The sequence below is a fragment of the Barbus barbus genome (genome assembly GCF_936440315.1).
Source record: "Barbus barbus genome assembly, chromosome: 14".
NCBI classification, from domain to species: domain Eukaryota; kingdom Metazoa; phylum Chordata; class Actinopteri; order Cypriniformes; family Cyprinidae; genus Barbus; species Barbus barbus.
Window position 1 is genome coordinate 13658689 of NC_136742.1, and position 23778 is coordinate 13682466.

General features: G+C 36.0%; 2 protein-coding genes across 4 annotated transcripts in view; both read right to left on the reverse strand.

The window, feature by feature from the left end:
- The window catches only part of LOC306880451 (low density lipoprotein receptor adapter protein 1-like), a 44531-nt gene extending 42541 nt beyond the window's left edge, over positions 1-1990 (reverse strand). Inside the window, exon 1 of the mRNA XM_079433961.1 lies at positions 1670-1990. Coding sequence (XP_079290087.1) covers positions 1670-1754 — 85 coding nt within the window. The 5' untranslated portion in view covers positions 1755-1990. The remainder of the gene's footprint in view (positions 1-1669) is intronic.
- A 977-nt stretch (positions 1991-2967) lies between these two features.
- Positions 2968-23365, reverse strand: LOC306880254 (E3 ubiquitin-protein ligase RNF19B-like). 3 transcript variants are annotated; one of them, XM_079433668.1, is made up of 11 exons: positions 23302-23351; positions 18350-18742; positions 14408-14868; positions 11984-12186; positions 11752-11899; positions 8523-8685; positions 7933-8047; positions 6849-6980; positions 5779-6043; positions 5380-5399; positions 3522-4916 (listed from the first exon to the last, which is right to left on the reverse strand). In XM_079433668.1, the coding sequence occupies exons 2-10, from the start codon at positions 18506-18508 to the stop codon at positions 5390-5392; spliced, it is 1656 nt and encodes a 551-aa protein (XP_079289794.1). In that variant the 5' UTR covers positions 18509-18742; positions 23302-23351; the 3' UTR covers positions 3522-4916; positions 5380-5389. The 3 variants fall into 3 exon arrangements, with proteins under 3 accessions (XP_079289792.1, XP_079289793.1, XP_079289794.1); XM_079433666.1 differs by lacking the exon at positions 5380-5399 and having other exon boundaries at positions 2968-4916; positions 23302-23365; XM_079433667.1 differs by lacking the exon at positions 5380-5399 and having other exon boundaries at positions 2968-4916; positions 5779-6022; positions 23302-23347.
- Positions 23366-23778: the final 413 nt, after the last annotated feature.

Here is a 23778-nt window from a genome sequence, read left to right on the forward strand (position 1 = left end):
TCTGCTCCCCTTTGAGTTAAAAATATTTAATTAATTTCACTGTTGTTTTGTATGGAAGCACAAAAGTTTAATCTTTTTTTTTTTTTTTTTAACTGCATGCTCTGAGGGTTTCAAAAAATGTGAAACATTATTACAACTTAAAAAAATATATATTTTAATATATCTTAAAATGTAATTTATTCCTGATGACAAAGCTGAATTTTCAGCAGTCATGATCCTTCAGAAATCGTTCTAATATGCTGATTTGCTGCTCAAAAAAACATATCTTATTATTATCAATGTTGAAATAGCTGAGCTGCTGAAGACAGTTTTCTGAAAACCATTCAGATACAAAAGCCTCCAAGTGCCAATTGAAATTTTCTTCTAAAATGATCATTTTTCTCAGGCTCATATGTTTATGTTCAGTTATTTCACTTAATGGCAATGAAAAGAACCTATTCATTGCAAATCCTGAACCTACACATAGGAGTTAATCGGTAGAAGCTTTTGCATCTAAGCTCTTCAAATGTCTTTACTGTCAGTTTTGATCAATGCAATGTGTCCTTTCTAAATAAAAGCATTAATTTCTTTGTTTTGAATCCCAATGGCTTTTATTCATATACAAAAACAAATGAGACATTTTTCAAAATATATCTTTTTATGAAAACAAATGCATACAGGGTGAGTAAATGACAATCAAATATTTACTTTTTACTATTCCTTTAAAAAAAGTGTAACTGACATTTTGAAACATCTTGAATATAATTTTCTATATAATATAATATTCCTTTTGTGAGAAATCTTGCCAGTAGACCAAAAAGCAATTTTAGTCAAGTTCTCAACAATTAACCCTTTTGCACTTGATCCTACTCACTCTGTCTCTGAAATACAAAGCATTGCTAGAAAGACAGACAGCCATTACAGATCAAATCATTAAAATTTAATCTGGAGGGAGTACATCTAAATTGCCAAGACACAACATTATGCTAATTCTCTAGGTTTTTAGTAAATATACATACTCTCAGCAAAAAGAGACAGTCGGATTTCCTCCAGCTGTATGCCTGGCACACAGTTCAAGTGGAAATAGGGATGTTTTGTCCCCAGAGTGCCACATGAACTTCACATCTCACATGTCAGAATGACAGCACGTCGAGCCTCAGGCTCCTGCCTGTCACCACTGATGTGACACAGGCTGTCTCATAAAACTCAGTGGTAACATCTATGCGATCTAATTGGATTTTCTTACATACATGGGGAAAAAGTGAGAAAAATATATTTTTACAGGAACCAGACTGTTATCTGTAGGGTCAATATTAGGCTAGGATTCTATATAAGACACACATCAGAAAATTCCTAATGAACTGTAATCAAATATACAGCTGAATATCTCAAACTGTGCAGAGACAAATAAAAGCTAACTATATTAACAATAAAGCAAATAGAATTACTCTATCTATCTATCTATTATCTATCTATCTATCTATCTATCTATCTATCTATCTATCTATCTATCTATCTATCTATCTATCTATCTATCTATCTATCTATCTATCTATTTTAACAGTAAAACGCCAAATAAAAGGTGTTCAGGTAGTTTCAGGAAGGCAGTGTTATCACAGCATCGCATGAACAGCAGCATTGATGCGGTTGTATTCAGTCAATGTAAACAGAGAAAAATGAAGGTACTCACTTTCATGCTTTGACGTTCCCCATGTGTGCCGCGGAACTCCAGGACTTTTGATTATTGCTCTCCCAGCGGATTTTAACGCATCCATGCTGGAAGGTGTCTGCAGAGCAGGTGCAGAGCTCTTCTTTGGTGCTCTCTGTGGGAATGGGGAAAGTAGAGTAGCATGCAGCGAGTAATGGAGCGAGTGGACACGAGCAGCCTATAGACACCGGCTCACAGTCCTGTATCTGTACAGTAACATTAACCCTTCACTGCACGACTGACGGAGATCCACGAGCTGCTCCCTTCACACACAACCGCTTACGTTTCATGACTGATCAAATTAGATCAAAACATCATGTGAAACTTGGAGAGAACTATATGGTCATTTTGTGACCAACGAAAACAAAGACTGTAACAATGTAACTTTTAATAGGCTATATGTTATTATCGCTTTACGCATTAGTTATGTTATCTATTTATTTTAATCAAAAACATATTTGAACTTGTGTCCCCATGTTGTGCGTCAAACATGTCACCAATTTCCTCTCATTCAAATTTTCAATAAACCCTAATAAAAACACCTCATCGTGAACAGTATCATACCTTTAAGATGTAGGCTACACTTAAAAAAAAAGTTTTTCTTTTTTCTATTAAGCTACTTTATTTTATGTATTGGTTTGTACTGCATGATCGGAAATAGTCAACCCTAGTTACCATGACTATGTGCAGTAAACAACTTTTCACAACTAACTTATAAATATACCTGAAGTTGTACCCCAATGTCATGCATATAACAACCATCATAATTCCCATCTATTCCATAAAAAAGTCATAATAGCATTATCATAGTTTTAGAACATGAACAATTGCTTTCAATGAGTAATTGTTTTCTCATTTCTTATATTTTATGTTTATATTATAGTTCTGTACAATCAATGACCAATGTTGACCAATCTTTTTTCTCTTGTTTTATCTTATGTTTTGTTAGGTTTGAATAGATTTTGAATTGTCAACCTTTAGTATGATTTATAACATTTGACTATTGAAAACTGAACATTTGTAAAAAAAAATATATATATATATTTCAGTATTAAATAAATTTTCTAATAAACTCCTTGTAGTGTCATGACTTTGAGCACTGATATAAAATATACAAAAATAACTAACTGAAAAAGCTGTTAATGAAATATACAATATATATAAAAAAGAATGAATGGTGGGTGGTGACATAAGATTAATTATAATATCATATATATTATAATAATAGTTATTATTATTTGATGCCCATTGTAAATTACTGTGAGGGTACAAGCTTGGCCACATAAAAAAGAAAAAAAGCTTTTATTTGATAAAATACTATTGATTTCATGAAAAAAAAAAAAACAACAACTTGAATTTACAGTGGTTTTACAACAGCAATATGCCAAAAAGTTCTCTTGAAATAGCTTTTTTTTATCTAAATTTTATATTGAGTTTTTAGTTAATTTATGATGTTATTTCCAGTGGACAACAAAATGTTAAAATATTATCATCAACAAATAAAGCATCTTAATATTATGCCCCTAAATCATATTTATGGTCTGGTTTAGTTAGTTAAGGTAGCCTGTTAAAATTCTGAATTATTTCAAATAACAGCCTTTATGAGTTAAACATAACTCTGAACTGCTTTGGATCTATTGGACTCCAGATTCAGCAGGTACGGAATCATTGATTGAGTCTGTTTTTACAGCTCTAGCGCCCTCTGTCTGTGTTTTATAGAAATGCTGACAAAAAGGTTTAAAAACAAACTACATTAAACGTAAAATAACATCCCACCAATAAATTAAAATGAAAAATATTGAACAAACGAGAATAAAACAGCAATTCTCCCAGTCACCATTCAATACAAATCTTTTTATTGACATAGGCTACTGTTCCATTCATTGTTTCCGATCTGCAGTGCAGCTATGAAGGTTCAACTTTGGAAACTCCTGGAGGTCTTTTACACTTTCAACAGGGCTGTCCGCTGCTCATTTTTGAATAGGACAGGGGGTAAAAGTTTGTATTAGAGGCCTGATCTAGCATTCTGAGTTCCTCCATTGATACTAAATGTCAAAAATACCAGTAGTCTAGACATTATACAACTGTTGGCTCTGGAGTACCAATACAAGGAATTACTTAGTAAGCTGAAACGGTCAGTGTAGATGTTTGAGATAAGGTTCTCTCTTCAGTTAATGGGCTTTTAAACTCTTGATTCATTACGTAAGTTACTCAATAACAGCAGCAAAAACAAAAGCCTTTACTGCAGAAATAAAGACCTAAAAGTGAACAGAGGGAAACAAGATCATCAGTTTTCTGAGCCTCACTCATGATGTTTACGCACCCTAAAATCATCAGTTCTGACCTAAAATTATCATAATCAGGACATATTAAAAACTGCATGATGCTGAAGGCTAATTCTAGACCAAAATCCCACAGATTTTGCTGCTCCTTCATGAAAATGCAACAGTTATGTAAAACAAATTGCATAATTCAAATGAATGAATACCATGAGGGAAAAGCCCATTACCCAAAAGTTAGCATTAGCACAAGACTTACTGCATTTCACCATGTTGCTAGTCACATGACATGTCAGGCTAGTAACTGTGGCAGAATTAACCATGCTATTAATCCGCAATTTCATTCTTTTTTCTGTTTTTCCGTACGGAAAAGTCAGGGGATACGAACCATATGGTCAATAGATTAAAGGGTATAGCTAAAAGAAAAGCTAAGTGAATAAATTAAACAGACCAGCATCCAAATAGGCAATGTTTCCTATAGAACGCAGTATAAAATTGATTAGCACTCCTCAAACTCGTTGACAAACATGCGCTTGGTCATTTGAGTTTATATGATCGTCTTTAATCCCCTCCGTGGCATTTTGGCAGCTGCCCTGGCCTCTCATCTTCATCTCTCCCTCTCTTTTATCTTTCACGCTCTCTGTGTGTTGGTTTCCACGTCGCTGGCTCTCTGCGTTTGCAGGCAGAGGCTGGAAGCACTCGGGGTGGGAGTGTAGGTGGGCTGTGGAAGCAGTGGTTTGCCAGGATTTGCTCAGACGCTGTCTATCTCAGGAACTGGCACAGGGTCGGTGCTCCCTGTCTGTTGAGAGGCACACAGAGGTTCACAGGGCTGGCTGAGCGATTCCGCCGACAGGCTCTTGCTAGACAGAATACTGCTAAGACTTTGCTTTCGGCCGTCCCGTGGTTGAGCCTCAATCTCCACACGGACCTCAATATTAGTCCCTTCCCTGCTGTAAACAACAACAACAAACACTTTGAATTTTTTTTTTTAGGAAAAAGAAATCGATTATGTTATTGATAGTGTGATTTATGCTCATTTTTTAAAACCCTATCTGATAATTTAAAAATTAAAACATTAAAAATGCAATTCTTTCATGCAATAACTTGAACATACATATTTACATGATGAGCTATATAAAAAAAAAAAAAAACATTTTGATATATTTCTGAGGAAATATAAATGTCAGGGCCATTTTGATATCATTATGAAATGAGAAATCCTGAATAAAAGAACTAAATATTTGTAAAAAGAAAACGTTAAGTAGTTTCTTATTATTATTTTATAGAAAAAAATGCACTGTCATTCAAAAGTTTGGGGTCAGTATTTTTTTTTAAAGAATAGAAAACGTTTATGCATTAAATTGATCCAAAATGACAGTAGGCATTTATACTGTTACTAAAGATTCATGTTACCTTCTATTCATCAAAGAATCCTGAAAAGTAAATAAAGTAAAACATGAAGCAGCACAACTGTGTTCAACATTGAAAATAATAAGAAGCATTTCTTAATCAGCAAATTAGAATGATTTCTGAAGGATCATGTGACACTGAAGAGTGGAGTAATGATGCTGAAAATTCAGCTTTGCATCACAGGAATAAATTACATTTTAGAATACATTAAAACATAAAAAGGTATTTTACATTTAAATAATGTTTTACAATTTTACTGTTTTACTGTATTTTTATTGAAATACATGCTGCCTTGACAAACATAAGAGACTTATTTCAAAAACATAAAAAATCTTACCCCAAACTTTTGAATAGTAGTGTATATATTTTTAACAGAAATAAAAAATCATGAAATTTGCTGACCTCAAAGCAAATGTTTGTGTGCTGCTGAAGGCACACTCCTCAACTACATCCACATCGTCTGACTGAACAACCTGCTCAGTGTTGTCAACATGTCCATCATTAGGAGGTTCAGCTGAGTCCTTTGCTCCAGACTGGATTACACTGGTGCTGGGAAGCGGCATCACTTCCTCCACATTCACACTCACTTCCTGTACACTTCCGTTGGATAGAGCTGGGTTGGTCTGGCCGGTCCAGTGATCACTGACTACATGAGAAAATAGAAGATCTTCAAGAGAAGTTTAAATGTCATCAGATCAGGCCAAACTGCGAGCTTAATATTACAAAAATAATCTTTCTGCACTACAGTTACAATGTTTCAAATACAAACTCATACATGTGATTAGCAATTTATAATAAAGTAGGATCATTTTCTAGCAAACAGAAAATATTTATAATCTTTTAAACTAGTAAACTACACATATTACTAACATGTAGCTGACTACAGAGAATCAATTTAAAGCAGTTAAACTACTGCAAAAATACTCTTAAAAGTAGTTAGCTAAACTTAAAATCTCCTAGTAAAAAGTAGCTAACTACAGTAAATGTTTAAGGTGGTTAAACTACAGAAAAGATAATCTAACATTACAAACAATATGAAGAACTTTTTAGTGTTAGAAGAGTTTTTAGTGTAACTAATTTTAAGAATATCTTTGCTGCAGTTTAACCACACTGAACAGCTTCTTTGTAGTTAGATACTTTTTGGTAGCTTTTAGTGTAGCTAACTAATTTTAAGAGTATATTTTCTGTAGTTCAACCACCTTAAACAGATTTACTGTAGTTGGCTAGTTTTTACTAGGAGTTTTTAGTGTAGCCAACTAATTTTAAGATGATCTTTGCTGCAATTTAACCACACTGAACAGCTTCTTTTTGGTTAGCTACTTTTTGATAGCTTTTGAAGCGCTGTTTCTAATGCAACTGAACAACTGTCAGGCTACTGAAAAAATAGAGGTAGTTAAATTAGCAGTGGCACAACATTTAAGTTAACTGTACATGTATAGTCATATAGCCAAATTTCAGGAAGTTGGACTTACAGTTGGCCAGATCTTCCAGTTGTATGTTCCTCACTTCAGGAGGTTCCGTTTGTGGCCTGCACCAGCCATTACGACACAACGACATGGGCACGACCCCGTAGACGTACGTCAACATAAGAGGCACTCCCACCCCTTCAAACACAAAATATTTACTAAATTAGAATTAATTATGAAGGTATTTTGAAAAGATTTTCATTATTATTAATTACAGAAAAAAATTGTACAAGAATACACAATAACATACTCAAATCACAGACATATTTAGCTCAAAAGTGAACTTATTTTCAGATGAATTATGTTGAAGAAGGAAAAATAACAAGAATGCACATAATAGCAACATAAATACACAGAGGCATAATGCTAGCAGCAAAGACAAGGACAACACACAATAAGAGAGACAAAAGGCCATGATCCTCCTGGTTCTGGATAAGAACAGAGTGGCATTGTTGAAGGGGACATTGAAGGGGACAAGGCCCCTCTGTGGCTCTCCTGAGGAGAGGTCAGAGCTGCAGAACAGACAGGGCTATTCAGAGGGGAGAATGAGAGGGAACACAGGCTTTGGGTTTGCGTGGAGAGCACAGAGTAGTGAATGTGCTGCGCTCAGGTCTTCACGCTATGCCATGGAGATCACTCTGACATTTTAGTTGCAGCCGGCTGCTGTAATCTTCCCCTCCCCGCTCCAGCTCTCACAGGAATGCCAAAGCAGAAGATAGATGAGTCATCAGAGACGACCGGGGCAGTTGCCGTGTGTGTGTGTGTGTGTGTGTGCGAGCATGAATGAAACAGCTGCATGCACATATGTAAGCTTAAATGCGTGCAATATGGATGTTAAAGGATTAGTTCACAAAATATTGGTTGTTTACCCTCAAGTCGTTCTAAAGCCGTATGATTTTCTTGCTTTTGTGGAACATAAGAAATCTTTAATAATGGGCCAGTTGCTATTTTCCATACAATAAAAAAAATATAAAAAAAGCTTTGTGTATTGTGTTAAACATATGTATAGAAGTAATAAGTACTAACCACAGTGATTTACATGTTCATCATGTTATATGTAACCAGCAAGATGGATGGATGATTTTCTTACCCACAGTAATGGCTGCTATGACTGGAGACACAAAAACAGACATCATGACCCCACTGGCCACTGTCAGATAATGTTTACTTCCTGAGATAGTGTTTTTCTTACAGCGACCATGAACCTGGCAAGCAAACAGATACAAACTTAAAGTTTGTACAAGCATAAAACGTTAATTACAAATGTCTTTTCAAAAAAACATTTTTTATTTTTTTTTAAGATTATGAGGAAGCACAAATTTTAAATATTGATGTTCATGGATACATAATTTATAATAAACATTGTGTAAAACATACTTCTGATGTTTGTTTTTAGGGTCCTCAAGAGCATAATGACATTCATAAAGTAATAGCACAGTGAAACTCTCTCTACTTTCTTTGCAAACATTTTCTATATCACACATACCGGCTGTTTGAAGGAGACAGGTCTGGTGGATTTACATAAATTTACATATATGCATTTGGCAGCACTTTTCTTATAATAAGCATACAGCCAAGGGCATGACCTTGTCTTATTATCATCTCAGAGCTATTAAAAGGTCACTGGATCCATTTCATCACAGAGAGGACATGATAATGCAGCAAACTTTAGGTCTTTACCTTGCGGCCCATATAAATCGGGATGCCTACAATGATGACTGGTATCGCAATGCCTGCTATAAGTGAGATCACCACCGGAGCCCCGAGCAGCATGCCGACCTGCCACAAAACCTTGCGGGTCTGCGACCACGGCTTCTTTCCCCAAAAAGTGCAGCCTGAGGGACTGTGAGGAAGATAAATGAAAGTATTTTTTATACAACCTCATGTACATGACGTCATGAGGTTAAAGATAAGACAAGGAATATTAGCCAATAAAAGCCAGACACACGCACACTGTCTCATTGAATCAATATTTTATGATCTCATCCTCGATTAGCCTCATGCACCGCCTGGGTGAATTACAACCCTCTACGGTCAATGCCACTTCCTGTTCTGTTCTGTGTGGTAAAGTATTACAGGCTGCTAGCTTATAGGGATAGTTCACCCAAAAATGAAAATTCTGTCATTAATTACTCACCCTCGTGTCATTCCAAACCTGTAAATCCTTCGTTCAACACAAATTAAGATATTTTTTTATGAAAGGTAGTAAGGACAAAACTTTGCGTACAAAAGCTATTCTCGTAGCTTCAAAAAATTACGGTACAACCACTGATGTCACATGGACTATTTTATCGATGTCCTTACTACCTTTCTGGGCCTTGAGTGTGGTAGTTCGTTGCTGTCTATGCAGGGTCAGAAAGCTCTCGATTTCATCCAAAATATCATTATTTGTGTTCCGAAGGTTTAGCGCATCAATATGTTTACAGACACAGCTGATAGAAATGTTAATTATTGCTAAAATTTTCTAATAGGCGACACAATATTTTTTTAATATAACTTTAGTAAATACACTCTCAGTAAATGCTTCAAATGCCACCTTTTTGTCAGAAAAAAAGGACTTTAACGCAAATAAATGTGGTGCCACATGACAGAATAAGACATGTGTTGGCTTGTCTTAAAGGGATAGTTCACCCAAAAATAACAATTTAAAGCACCCTCATGTCATTCCAAACTTGTGAGACTTTATTTCTTTTGTGGAACTTAAATGATATATTTTCTCTTTTTTGGCCTTTATTACGATAGGACAGTTTATATCTGACAGGAAGCGAAGAGGGAGAGAGGCAGGAAGGGAAGAGGGAGAGGGGGGAGGGGGGGGGGGGGGGATCGACCGTAGCACTACGATGCTGTATGTCAGGACCGATAGCCTCGTGGGCAGGAAAGAATATATTTTCAAAATGTGAAAATCAAAGATTTCAAAACAACACTGACCCGCTGAAAAACAAAACAAACAAAAAACTATCAGACATTTTTCAAAATATCTTCTTTTGTCTTCCACTGAAGAAATAAAGGCACACATGATGGTGAGTAAGGGATGACAGAATTATTTATGTATTCTGTCATTTCATAAAAATCTTTCTCTGCCCGACTGGAGCCCAGCAGAATGGGGTGTTCATTAAATTAAGAACCCTGCTTCTGGCAAATCGTGGGGGTTGGGTTGCATGGAAAGGGAAATATGCACAAAGATTTGCACTGATTAATGCTGGCCAGCATCCAAGAACGGAAAAATCTATCAAAAATCAGCTTCAGTGCAGCGATAGCTCACTGAAACGGGTAGCAAAGTCACTATTTTAAAGATCAGACCTCTGAAACGGCTCAGCTTCTGCAAGACTTGTGTTTATTAAGAGTAATTAAGCAAATCTGATAATCTGTAATGTTCATGAAGTCAGCAACACAAGAAACTTGGCACAAACTCAGTATTGTAGGGCCGTAAAAACATATCTGACATTCCTGTGCTGCAGAATTACCCCTGTTTAGCTTGGACTGAATGTGTCCGAGAGTAGCTTAATAACAGATCAGACTCTGGTGACTGCTAGTGATGAATGTGGGCTATGTGCTTGCAGGCAAATGTCCTATATTTGGCAGTGAAAGCTCTGCACACTGGATAAATATTCTGTAAATGTTAATTAGAGATTGCACAATTGCCTACAGTAACTTAATCAATTAATAAAAGCAGGCAGATTTAAAAGCAATAAGAGTTTCATTTATGCACACCCACAGACCAAATTTTGCATACAAATCTGCAGGCACTATCAAAAAAAAACTCACTCTACAATTCTACAATATGACTTCCAAAGGTAGCTGTCACGGTTTGGTTTCTGCCTAGTTTCCTGCTTGCCCTTATTTGGTTTTGTTCCGGTTTTCCTCATCAGTTCCTTGTTAATTCATTCATTATCATCACCTGTGTTTAATTAATTATCTTGTTTCCTCGTTTGGTTGATCCCTTGATAAGTCCTCAGTTCTCCTTATGTCTTTGTCTGATCTTAAGTTTCTCAATGTAAAGGTTGTTGAAGCCGAATAAAGATACTCCTTTTTCCTACTCCTTGTCATGCGCTATTTCCCACAACACCATACGTAACAGTAGCACAGTTTTTTGATCAGTCTACCTGGACATAAAATATTTAGAAGGTACAGATTTGATACTATGTGCTTTTTCAATTTTAGAGGGATCAAATCTCTGAAACACGTTGAGTCAGCAAGTAAACTAGATATTCACGATCAAAATGGTGCAGTCAGTTATTTTCAGATTTATGTCTATGAAATAATCTATACTCCTTTTTGTGGGACAGAAACGTTATAAATATGTAAATTAAAACACATATATATCTTTTATAATATATATTTTTCATTTATTTTTCAGTGTTTTCCACACCATTATTGAACTATTACTTTAGTGTCACATAATCCTTCAGAAATCTTTCTGATGTGCTGATTTGCTGCTCAAGAAACATTTTTGATTATTATCAATGTTGAAAACAGTTGTGTTGCTTTATATTTTTATGGAAACCATGATACTTTTTATTTTCAGGATTCTTTGATAAATACAAAGTTGAAAAGAACAGCATTTATTTGAAATTGAAATAACATTATAAATGCATTTACAGTGTCTTCTTGATCAATTTAACGGATGCTTGTTATTCATTTTTTTTTTTTTTTTTTTTTTTTTTATATATTACTGACCCCAAACTTTTGAACGGTAGTGTATTTCAAATAAACCCACCCTTAAAATGTGTAAAAAACCAAACTGACCTGTGGTTGGTCACTTTACATGTCTCGTCCTGTCTAAGTAAGCATTTTTATACAAAATAAACTACAATGCAGACCAGACCTTAGCCATTAGCCAAAGATCTGGCTACGTGTGAGTACTCTTACTGTAACTTGATGACCGTGTGTATTGTGTGTGTGTGTGTACCTGAGGTAGTGCACATCAGTGATCTCCTGCATGCACAGCCAACAGAACTGACAAGCACACACTGTACAGTTCATTCTGTTGCAGCTGCCATCATTAGTCTTCATGATGTAGGCACCACAACGTGGACAGGGCTTGATCTCCTCTGCATCTTCAAGATTAAAAGCAGAACAAACATCTTAGCCAGTGGACACCAAACAGATATTAGGTTAGTCCCTCAATGTTTGTGCCATACCACCAGGCTCCTCGTTGAAGACGTAGAGCATGGAAACATCATTGGCTCCTGACGTGTGGCGAGCACGCTGACGCCTGGCTTGGTCACAAGTCTGGTCTGGGTGCCACAGCTGGCGGCAGTGGTAGCAAAACTCAGTTTCACAGCCTTCCCGACCACAGCTCAGCTTGGGGCACTCGGCACAGCCGTAAGCTATCACTGCATAGCTAATGAATGATAGAAATAAAACAAGGAGATTTATTCATATTTACCTTTATATTTATATTCATATTTATATGTGACCCTGGACCACAAAACCAGTCATAAGTAGCACGGGTATATTTGTAGCAATAGCCAACAGTACATACATAGTATGGGTCAAAATGTTCGATTTTTCTTTTATGCCAAACATCATTAGGATATTAAGTAAAGAATGTTCCATGAAGATATTTTGTAAATTTCCTACCGTAAATATATCAAAACTTAATTTTTGATTAGTAATATGCATTGCTAAGAACTTCATTTGACAACTGTAAAGGCGATTTTCTCAATATTTAGATTTTTTTGCACCCTCAGATTCCAGATTTTCAAATAGTTTTATCTCAGCCAAATATTGTCCTATCCTTACAAACCATACATGAATGGAAAGCTTATTTATTTATGTATAAATCCCAATTTAAAAAGTTTACCCTTGTGACTGGTTTTTTGGTCCAGGGTCACATATATGATTTATATTATATATATAAATATATATTAAATATATTTCTTAAGTATATACATATAAACATACACAGTACACACACACACACACATATTTTATGTAAACATAAATTTTAATTTTGCATAATCGATTTGACAGCATCAATTAAAAATAATTAATAAACATGAAAGCTCAGATGTGGGAACTTCCGGGTTTACCATATTTGATAATGCTCCATGTATGTGTGCTGATAATTGTTTATGTGAGAATATTGAACTAAACAAAATACATATTGTCACTATCCACAATATATATTGTTGCATTTTTGTATTGTGACACAACACTTTATTACACCCCTATTAATCAATATGTTAAACATAATTTTATATGTGAGCATATGCACCATCTAGCACATATGGTGGTGGCTTTATCGCTATCATTGTTATTATTTTGCACCACAGTCACAGTAGTAAAGAGAGAGGATGTGCTTGGGATGCTCCATGTGGAGAGACTGCAGGTGATACGTAATACCATCTTGTTGACAAGATATGGCAAACACCCATGGGTTCCCATCACTAACCTGATCTGTTTGCCATTACGAAACCTAATGCGAGCCTAGAGGACTATACATAATGCACCACCGAAGAGTGTGTGTTTCACGCTGCAGCGTGCGTGACACAAGGATTCAAGCAAAAACCAGCTTCACATGGGTTTTAGCTGGTTAACACTAGTTTAGATGGCTGTTCAGCAGGACTACCTGCTGGTTTGGCTGGGGCTGACCTAGTTGACCGTTTTTGTCAAGCTGATTAGAGCTGATAGACCACCTTGCCTAAACCAGTGAAGAAACCAGTCTGAGAAACTACCAGCAGCAAAAAAACAATTTTGAGACTATTTTTTTATCATTAAAAATAAAACAGTTTCTTTTCACTAATAACTGTTTCTTGCAAGCAATTCCACTGAGTAATATTATCTAACCTACTGTACCTAGCAAAAATATTATTGATAATCAGGTTTTTATGTATCAGACGTTATTATAAATTGAATTGCTCATCCCTATTTGTTTGTCATTGTCTGACCCTCACATCAAGTTAATCTTTCAACTCACAAAAAAAAGTATGACATTGTTAAATGTCATTTTGGTAAATATCAAAATGAATATCCATTTTCATGCCATACATTAAAATCCTATGATGCTTAAATTCACTTTTTAAAACAAAAAAATTTATTAAAATAACTTATATTAAATTTGAGTGTTTTTAATTATTAAAATATTTTTTAATTATTATTTTTATATTTTTATTATTTAAACGAAATAGTATAGAATTTTTATTTTATTTAATTCTAAATCATTCTATTTAGAATTAGAATTAGAATTTTAAAATTAAAATGATAGAATTCATGTATTCATGGTCAAAATGTACAAATAAGTATCTGCCCGTATTGGCCAGAATATTAATTCTATAATCTAAAGTTAAAATTCTAATTTCTATTTCAAATTATAGTTACGATCTGCCATGATAAATTCTTTGCACTTTTCTACCACTTCTACAAAAAAAAAAAAAATCGGAAACTTTGTGTGGAAATGCCAGACATTTTTGTATGAAATTAAGATGTTTTTGCACAGTAATTTAATGTTGAGTGTGGGGGTAAATCAAATGGTGTGAAAATATCCCTCTATAATGGCACCAATGGTACAATGATGGCTGTGCTTCATCATCATCTACATTCAGTCATATTTATGTTCTAACCTGCAATCTGGCGCCGGGCACCAGCGCGTGTCTGGATCAGCAGCCAGAAAGCGGCGCAGCTGAAACTCTTCGAAGCGCTCCAGCAGTGCACCGTCATCCAGGATGGCACGGACATCAGGCAGAGCCAGAGCTTCAGGGCACTGCGGGCAGGCGATACCCACGCGGCTCTCTGAGATCTCGATGCGTAGGTATTGGCGCAAACAGTCGGTGCAGGCACGATGCTGGCAGGAGGACAAGCGAGGGAAGTGGCCACGTGGTTGACTCAGGAGGCAGAGCGGGCACTCGACCAGGTGCTCCGGCAGCTGCTCCTGACTGGAGGAGGACAAGGACAGTACACCCATTGAGCCACTGCTCCCACACTCTGCACCTCCCTCGTCATCTCCCACTCCACCTCCTTCCCCTTTCCCAGGATCTCCTCCATCCCTACTGCCCTCTAATCCAACTTCACTGTGAGCCCGGTCCTGAGAGGAAAGACAAAATGATTGAGGGCAGTAATGAAAGTTATGACTTTTGCTAAGTCTAATGAAGATAAGCCACACTGTAAAATTGATTGTAATTTTAATGGTAAAAGACTGTAAAAATGCTACGGTAAAAACCTGTTAATTGGTTAACAGCAAGTTCCTTTACTATACACGAGGAAAAACTGTAATAAACCTATAATGAGGCATTTCATGTACTGTAGTTTTTGAAAGCGAAAAAGAACAAGCCATTTTATAATTAAAAAAACTCTAAATTGATGGAACTGCCTGTGTGACACTTCGCATTTGTTTTTCTTATTTTAAGTAGGGTTTTATGACATATTTCATGTTGTTAAAATTACGTTTATTATTTTAGTACCATGATGGCTTTGTATTTGTGTGTATGACTGTGCACTGTACATATATTATATATTTACCTCAGTTGGTGGAAAAGCTATTTGTCACTTTTTCCACATTTTGTTATGTTTCAACCTTATTCCAAAATTGATTAAATTCATTATTTTCCTCAAAATTTTACAAATAATACCCCATAATGACAATGTGAAAGAAGTTTGTTTGAAATCTTTGCCAATATATATAAAAACAAATAATAAAAAAAATCACATGTATACGTAAGTATTCACAGCCTTTGCCATGACACTTAAAATTGAGCTCAGGTGCATCCTGTTTCCACTGATCATCCTTGAGATGATTCTACAACTTGATTGGAGTCCACCTGTGGTAAATTCAGTTGAATGGATAGGAAAGGAACACACCTGTCTATATAAGGTCCCAAAGTTAACAGTGCATGTCAGAGCACAAACCAAGCCATGAAGTCCAAAGAATTGTCTGTAGACCACCGAGACAGGATTACATTGAGGCCAGATCTGGGGATGGAAAAAATTCTGCAGCATTGAAGATTCACAGAAGCATGTAGTCTCTGTTAACCTTAATGGAAGAAGGTTGAAACCACCAGGACTCTTCCTAGAGCTGGCCTCCTGGCCAAACTGAGCAGTTGATGGAGAAGGGCTTTGGTTAGAGTGGTGACAAAGAACCTGATGGTCACTCTGGTTGAGCTCCATGATCATATGTGGAGATAGAAGAAACCTACAGAAGGACAAACATCACTGCAACACTCCACCAATCTGGGCTTTATGGCTGTGGCCAATCTAGGGCTGTGCAATTAATTTAAATTCAGTTTCGATTTCGGCCTAAAACTATTATGAAAATACAGTAATCGAGATAATACGATTTTTGCGCCCCATTCCACCCCCTTTCCAGCAGTGCTCTTTCGCTTCTCCATAAAAGCCCAGTTTCACGTGCAAATCATTAAAATCATGTAAGGAGATTTTGCAAAATGGGCCGTGCTTGATTTATAGAAGTATATTAGATTTAATCATGTTTTTAAAAGCGTGAAAGAGAACTTGCGACGCTCCTCGGGAGGATTTTGGTGTATGAGCTCAGAATCGGAACAGAACACGGTCATGTAAAGTCAACTTTTAGCACCTAAATGGTCATATACATGCAAAAATGTGTAAAAATGCGGCTCTTAGTGATTATTCACGTAAACCCTTGCCAGTTATGTAATAACTGAACGTAAAGAGTTGAGAATTAAAATACATGTGTAACAGTAAATTGGATCCATGCATCTTTTAAAGTGACAGCGGACTATATTCCTGCTGCGACTGTGTGTGCTTAATATTAATCAAACAACAAAAGACAAAGACAAAATATCTCACTGCTCTTGAGTGAAGGACCTGTAGCTTTAGTAAGAAACAAAGGAAGTTTAATTCTTACAGTGAAGACTGCTGTTTTATTTTACATTAGATTATTCAATTTCTGTTGTAGGCTGTTAACTGAATACTTTAGCACAGTTTGTTTCATTTGTATCTTTTTTAGCTTTTATTTTTAGCTTTTTATTAGCTTTTTTTATTACTGACAGTTTAATTATTTTCAATAATTTAGAGGCCCTGTTTTTACTAATATTAGTCACTGTAGTATTCTGCTGTGGTTATTAGAATTGTGACATTTCACTGATCTCTAAAATGTAGATTTCATCGCAACCTTATTTACAGAAAATATAGATTATATATATATATATATCTTTAAATAAGACTTTCATATAAAGTTTTGGTCATATGGCCCACTAATAATCGTGTTAAATAATTGTGATTACAATATTGACCAAAATAATCGTGATTAAGTTTTTTGTCAAAATCGAGCAACCCTAACTCAATCCTCTCCTCAGTGAAGACACATGAAAACACACTTGAAATTTGCAAAAAAGCACCTAAAGGACCCTCAGACTGTGAGAAACAAGATTCAAACTCAATTCTAAGCATCATGTTTGAAGGAAACCAGCACTGCTCATCACCTGCAGAGTACCATCCCAAAAGTAAAGTGTGCAGGTAGCAGCCTCATGCTGTGGAGCAGTTTTTCAGCGGCAGGGACTCATCAGAGTAGAAGACAAGCTCAGTGCACCAAAATATAGAGATCACTCTAATGAAAACCCAGTTCAGAGCATTCAGAACCTTAGACTGGGCAGAAGGTTCACCTTCCAACAGGACAATGACCCAAAGCACACAGCAAGAGTGGCTTATAGACAACTCTGTGAATGTCCTTGAGTGGCCCAGCCACAGCCTGGGATTGAACCCAATCAAATATTTGGAAACCTGAAAATGTGTGTCTGCCCCATCCAACCTGACAGAGCTTGAGAGGTGAAGAGGCGAGGAGAAGAATGGCAGATAATTGCCAAATGATGATAATCAAAGCTTGTTCCATCATACCCAAAAATATTTGAGTCTGTAATTGGTGCCAAAGGAGCTTCAACAAAGTATTGAACAAAGGCTGTGAATAATTATGTACATGGGTTCACAGTGTAGCTTGATGAAAAGTATGTGTTTTATCAAATAATTAATAAAATAACAGTCTACACTGTTTTTTGGCAAAAGGACAAATAAGACTCTCCCAGTAAAACAAATTAGATAAAATGGTTTGGGGAAGGGATATGTACGTCATGGATATAATTTTTCCAGTCATTTTGAACACTTTGGTGTCCCATTGGAAGTGGTCCATATGGAGGCCCAAATGTCCAGTGTGGGTAGATTTATTTTCATTGTATGGAAAAGAGCAGCTTGCACAGTTTGATAAATATTTCCTTTTTAGTTCCATGAGGAAAAGCCATAGAAGATTTGACAGATGATGACAGTTTAAAGTGAATGAATATGTGAATTTATTGGTCTGACCAAATTTTAGACATGTGAGATTTTCTTTCTTTCTTTCTTTATTGCAAGTTACATTCAAAATCCACTTAGTTCAACAATCTGAGTGGGCATGACTGACTGGTCATGATATTTCTGAAAGGAAGTGAGATAATAATGTGTCTACCAGGTGAAATTAAGCATTACATCAACTTCTTACATAATACAGAAATTAAACTGAAACATATGTACGGGTTACAGAATAAATGTAGATGTCGTCTTACTTGTTCCACATGCTCATGCTCATTGGGCGTGAGAGTTATGACCACTTCCTCCTTGTTCAAAGTCCCGGTGGGCTTCTCAATCCTGGGGTCAGATTTGGGCTTTCGGCTGAAGAAGCTTAGAAAACTGAGGGACTGTGACTGCTGCTTGGGTCTCTTCATTGTACAGAGCTGGACAGTCCAGCCAAAACAGCATGAGTGGATCGGGCCCCTTTTGTTTGTGTGTCTCTGTTTGTTGCTTATGGTCTTACACTGAACATTGGCAAAGAGACCATTGTGAGAAAGTACGAAAACTGTCCACAACAGAGTTCCCTGATCAAGGTCATCCTTGTTTTCTTCTCAGATTAAATGTTTTCTGTCCCTTCAGTTATCCAAAAGCACCACAAATGTTCATCCCTGAAAAGAAAAACATAAAACAGAATTATGAGATGTGAAAGTAAGATTGTTGCAGAAATTGTTCTCTTTTTTAAGTAAGATTGTTGCATCCCTCTCAGTAAGATTTTTTAAAATATTTTTGAATTACATTTCATTAGATTAGATTAGATTAGATTCAACTTTATTGTCATTTATGCAGAGTACAAGTACAGAGCTAATGACAAAAGTTACACTTTTCATATGCTCACCAAGGCTGCATTTATTTGATTAAAAAGTAAAAACAATAATACAGTGTAATATTATTAACATTTAAAATAACTATTTTCTGGTTTAATATGTAATTTATTCCTGTGATTGCAAAGCTGAATTTTCATATTTTATATTATCATCAATTTATCAATAATTATATATTTTTTAGCATTCTTTGATATTCAGCAATCTTTTGTAATGTTCTGTCACTTTTTAACAATTTAATGTGTCCTTGCTGAATAAAAATATTAGTTTGTTAAAAAAAAGAAATATGTATACAGTGGTGTGAAAAAGTGTTGGCCCCCTTCCTGATTTTTTCTTTTTTTGCATGTTTGTCACACTTTAATGTTTCAGATCATCAAACAAATTTAAATATTAATCAAAGATAACACAAGTAAACACAACATGCAGTTTTTAAATGAAGGGTTTTTTTATGAAGGGAAAACAAAATCCAAACCCACATGGCCCTGTGTGAAAAAGTGTTTGCCTTCCCACGAGTGGCCGGCCGACCAAAATTACCCCAAGAGCGCAGCGACGACTCATCCAAGAGGTCACAGAAAAGACCCCACAACAACATCTAAAGAACTGCAGGCCTCACTTGCCTCACTTAAGGTCAGTGTTCATGACTCCACCATAAGAAAGAGACTGGGCAAAAATGGCCTGCATGGCAGAGTTCCAAGACGAAAACCACTGCTGAGCAAAAAGAACATAAAGGCTCGTCTCAGTTTTGCCAGAAAACATCTTGATGATCCCCAAGACTTTTGGGAAAATACTCTGTGTACTGACGAGACAAAAGTTACACTTTTAAAAGGTTTGTGTCCCATTACATCTGGCGTAAAATTAGCACAGAATTTCAGAAAAAGAACATCATACCAACAGTAAAATATGGTGGTGGTAGTGTGGTGGTCTGAGGCTGTTTTGCTGCTTCAGGATCTGGAAGACTTGCTGTGATAAATGGAACCATGAATTCAGCTGTCTACCAAAAAATACTGAAGGACAATGTCCGGCCATCTGTTCGTGACCTCAAGCTGAAGTGAACTTGGGTTCTGCAGCAGGACAATGATCCAAAACACACCAGCAAATCCACCTCTGAATGGCTGAAGAAAAACAAAATGAAGACTTTGGAGTGGCCTAGTCAAAGTCCTGACCTGAATCCTATTGAGATGCTGTGGCATGACCTTAAAAAGGCAGTTCATGCTCGAAAACCCTCCAATGTGGCTGAATTACAACAATTCTGCCAAGATGAGTGGGCCAAAATTCCTCCACAGCGCTGTAACAGACTCATTGCAAGTTATCGCAAACGCTTGATTGCAGTTGGTGCTGCTAAGGGTGGCCCAACCAGTTATTAGGTTTAGGGGGCAAGCACTTTTTCACACAGGGCCATGTGGGTTTGGATTTTGTTTTCCCTTCATAAAAAAACCCTTCATTCAAAAACTGCATGTTGTGTTTACTCGTGTTATCTTTGATTAATATTTAAATTTGTTTGATGATCTGAAACATTAAAGTGTGACAAACATGCAGAAAAATAAAAAATCAGGAAGGGGGCCAACACTATATATATATATATATATATATATATATTGTGCATACACTATACATGAGAAGTCATGCTATTAATAAATAAGGTATTTTACAAATATCAATTATTAATTCAGAATTATTATACATTTTTTAAGAATAACACCATGTGACATTTTACAAACTGAACTATATCCTAAATTAAAAACAGGTTTATCATATAAAAAGTGTATTTAAGTAAATTAATTGAATTTTTATGAATTAATTAACAGATCTGGACAAAAATGAGCATCACATCATTGACCCTGTAAACTATTTATAAAAGCATCAGGCTTCTAAACTATTTCCATCTTGTCTCACACTTCCAAGTCAGGTGTGACTGACTAATAAGCTACAAACAGATGTTTCCAAAGACCTTGATTATTTCCTGGCTTGTATTCCACCCACACACAAAGACACCTGCATACTGCATACTTTGACTGAGAGGGAGTTATTGTGCATTATGGAGTAACGTAGCTCTTGGAATGGAGAAGTCTAAGCTCTATTTTATCTCGATACATGATCGTGTGAAATTAATCTCCCAACTGAACCATGCACTATTACACTCATATCAACAGTCAACATGTAATGGAGAAGGTGATGTCAGACAGACGATATATAGCCCAGACTGACTTCTTTTCCCTATGGAAGGATTCAGAGGCTCCAGTGTGGGGGATGGGGGTTTTACTTTCAATTCTTAATGCTACTCTCTTTCAAAAGAAACACTCTTATGGAGAACCAGACGTGAAGATGGACAGTGATGCACCTGGCAGACACCACATCAGCTAACATCATTACAGAGGAACATCATGTTCAAGCGTTTAAAAACTGAACAGACATATCGCTTCAACATCTGATCTCATTTGACCAGTGCTATTATTGTTAACTAACACTAAAACTAAAACTATTAAAAGATGAAGACTGAAAGCTGAAATAATATATAAATATTAGATGATAAAAATATTACTAAAATGTTAAAATGAACTTAAACTGAAATAAGAACGCTAAATAAAATTATTTAAAAAAAAAACTAATAAAAATGACAAAAGCACAAAACAAAATTACTAACATTTAAACTAAAGTGAAAGCTGAAAATATACAAATAAAAATAAATCTAAATATGAAATATAAATAGTAAAATCGTACATAAACTATTCTAAAAAAACACTGCATTTGACAAGTTATACACACCACTAAATGGTTCAATGACAAAAATAATAAAGGAAAGCACATAATCATGAGGACCGATCTCGTTCAGGCTTTGCAAACACAGCTTTGCAAAGGAAAAACATTCTGATGAGGTCTCACATTAAATCTGAAAAAAACGCATTGTGATATTGCCTATTAAGCTACTTATAAAAATGCAGTACTTTAAATGTTATGGTCATTACAAATAAAATGATCATAAGAGAAAATCAATGACTTTTTCTTCTTGTGGTAATGGTCTTAATAGTAAAACAGCTACATTTCTTACACTTAACCTTGCTAAAAACAATGTCGAGAAAATTGTTTCTAGAGATATACTTATTAAATCCCTGGCCAAAAACATCAAGATCCTCTAAAGTTCAATATTTTGATCTCTGATAAGCAGCATCAGCCCCCTCTGGCAGCATTACGTAATTAAAGAGAGGGTCTGTGTCTTGCCTTTGACTGCCCCATTACTCAACAGAACAGAAACCAATAAAGAGGAAAGACATATACTATCAAGGTCATTCAACACGCTGACAAGCAGGGTTTTAAAATGCACTGGACAAAGCGTTAAGCGTGAAGAAAGGGTTATACCATTATAATGAAGGCTGTGGGAGTACAAAGCTTGATTTTAATGCATTAGCCTACATGATACATTAAAACTATTACAGAATGCATTTGGACATTCTGCTTTAAAATGATGAGCCAGGCAACATTGCTTATCTAATTGCATATCATTATTAGCTAATATAATACTCACCAACAGTTTCTTGCATATATGGAAAATAAATACTTTTATTATGTATAATGCAGTATACCAGTGGGCCTCAGTGATGAGACAAAGCTCAAATGTGCTGTTTTATAGCTTCTCTGGCCATAGAGCAAAATCATGTGGCTGAGATCTTTGGATTGGCTTCGGTGTGTTTTCTTTCTCTCCGTTCCCTGGACTATTCCTGGACATGCACTCAACAGTTTTCTTTTTTAACCACATTAAGCAAAGTTGGGCAACAACTTGGCAAACCAAAAATATCAAAGGCCGATGCAATGCTATAATAGCTCTGTTTACAATTATATCAGACTCTTTTGAAGAGGGAGGGGATCCCATTAATACCCTAACTAATAACTCTCATCAGGAAAACACCGTGGCAATACCGTCTAGGACGTTATATGAGGACACACCTGCACATTTGGGCCACGAGCGCATCAGTGATCCGACATTTACACCAACTGTTACTTTAATTATACAGTACGGACCTTTATTTTACATGCATTTACGTAAAGAATCACAGGAACTTCAGACAACCTTTCGATTATGCTGAATTATGTCTGTTTAGCGCCGCTTTAAGTTTTGTATTCACTAAAATTTGTTGTCTAAAAACTAAATTTGTAATAATTAATCAGAAGGTCTGACCAGGGCATCACAGCACTGCAGGGAGTGGCAAGGTTATTACGTATTGCTCTTCACCCCTGCCAAATAATATACTTTTATGCTTAAATGCAGCTTATAATAGACAAACGCAGGAAGAAGAAAAACATCCTCTGACTAAAAGATAACGCACAATAATTTAATGAAATCAGTCGCTTACCTCCGCTCAGTGTGTTATCAGCTCAGCACCACGGCTTGACTCCTCCCACTGAGCGGCTGAGGACGCGCAAGCTCTCGCGACTCCTCCCACTGCTGTAAAACGTCGCCTATTTGCGTGTCTCTCAGCGTTTTTCTGGACTCTGTGGTCCGAGATTCGCCGCGTGACGTTGGTGAGGAGATCCCCTTGAACCTCGAGGTTCCCTCCGCTGCACACCGGCGGCGCCTGCTGCTTGAGAGCCTGTAATGGACAGAGAGCTGCCTGCTGCAGTCATATGAATCGATGGCAGGACGTAGAAAACACATTTAATGCCATTTGGTAATGAAACAGTATCTGACAACGATCTCTGCCTCTAAAAACAACAACAAGCATCTTAACATATTGCTTCGTTTAAGAATTTTATTTTAGATTTAGTATTAATTTATATATATATATATATATATATATATATATATATATATTATATATATATATATATAT

Excerpts from the sequence above, each read along its gene's own strand:
- LOC306880254 (XM_079433666.1), bottom strand. The coding sequence starts at position 18,508 with ATGAAGAGACCCAAGCAGCAGTCACAGTCCCTCAGTTTTCTAAGCTTC. Across the intron at positions 8,048-8,522 it reads CGATTTATATGGGCCGCAAG|GTTCATGGTCGCTGTAAGAA; the intron begins GTAAAGACCTAA and ends TTTGCTTGCCAG. Across the intron at positions 4,917-5,778 it reads ACACAAACATTTGCTTTGAG|CAGGGAAGGGACTAATATTG; the intron begins GTCAGCAAATTT and ends TGTTGTTTACAG.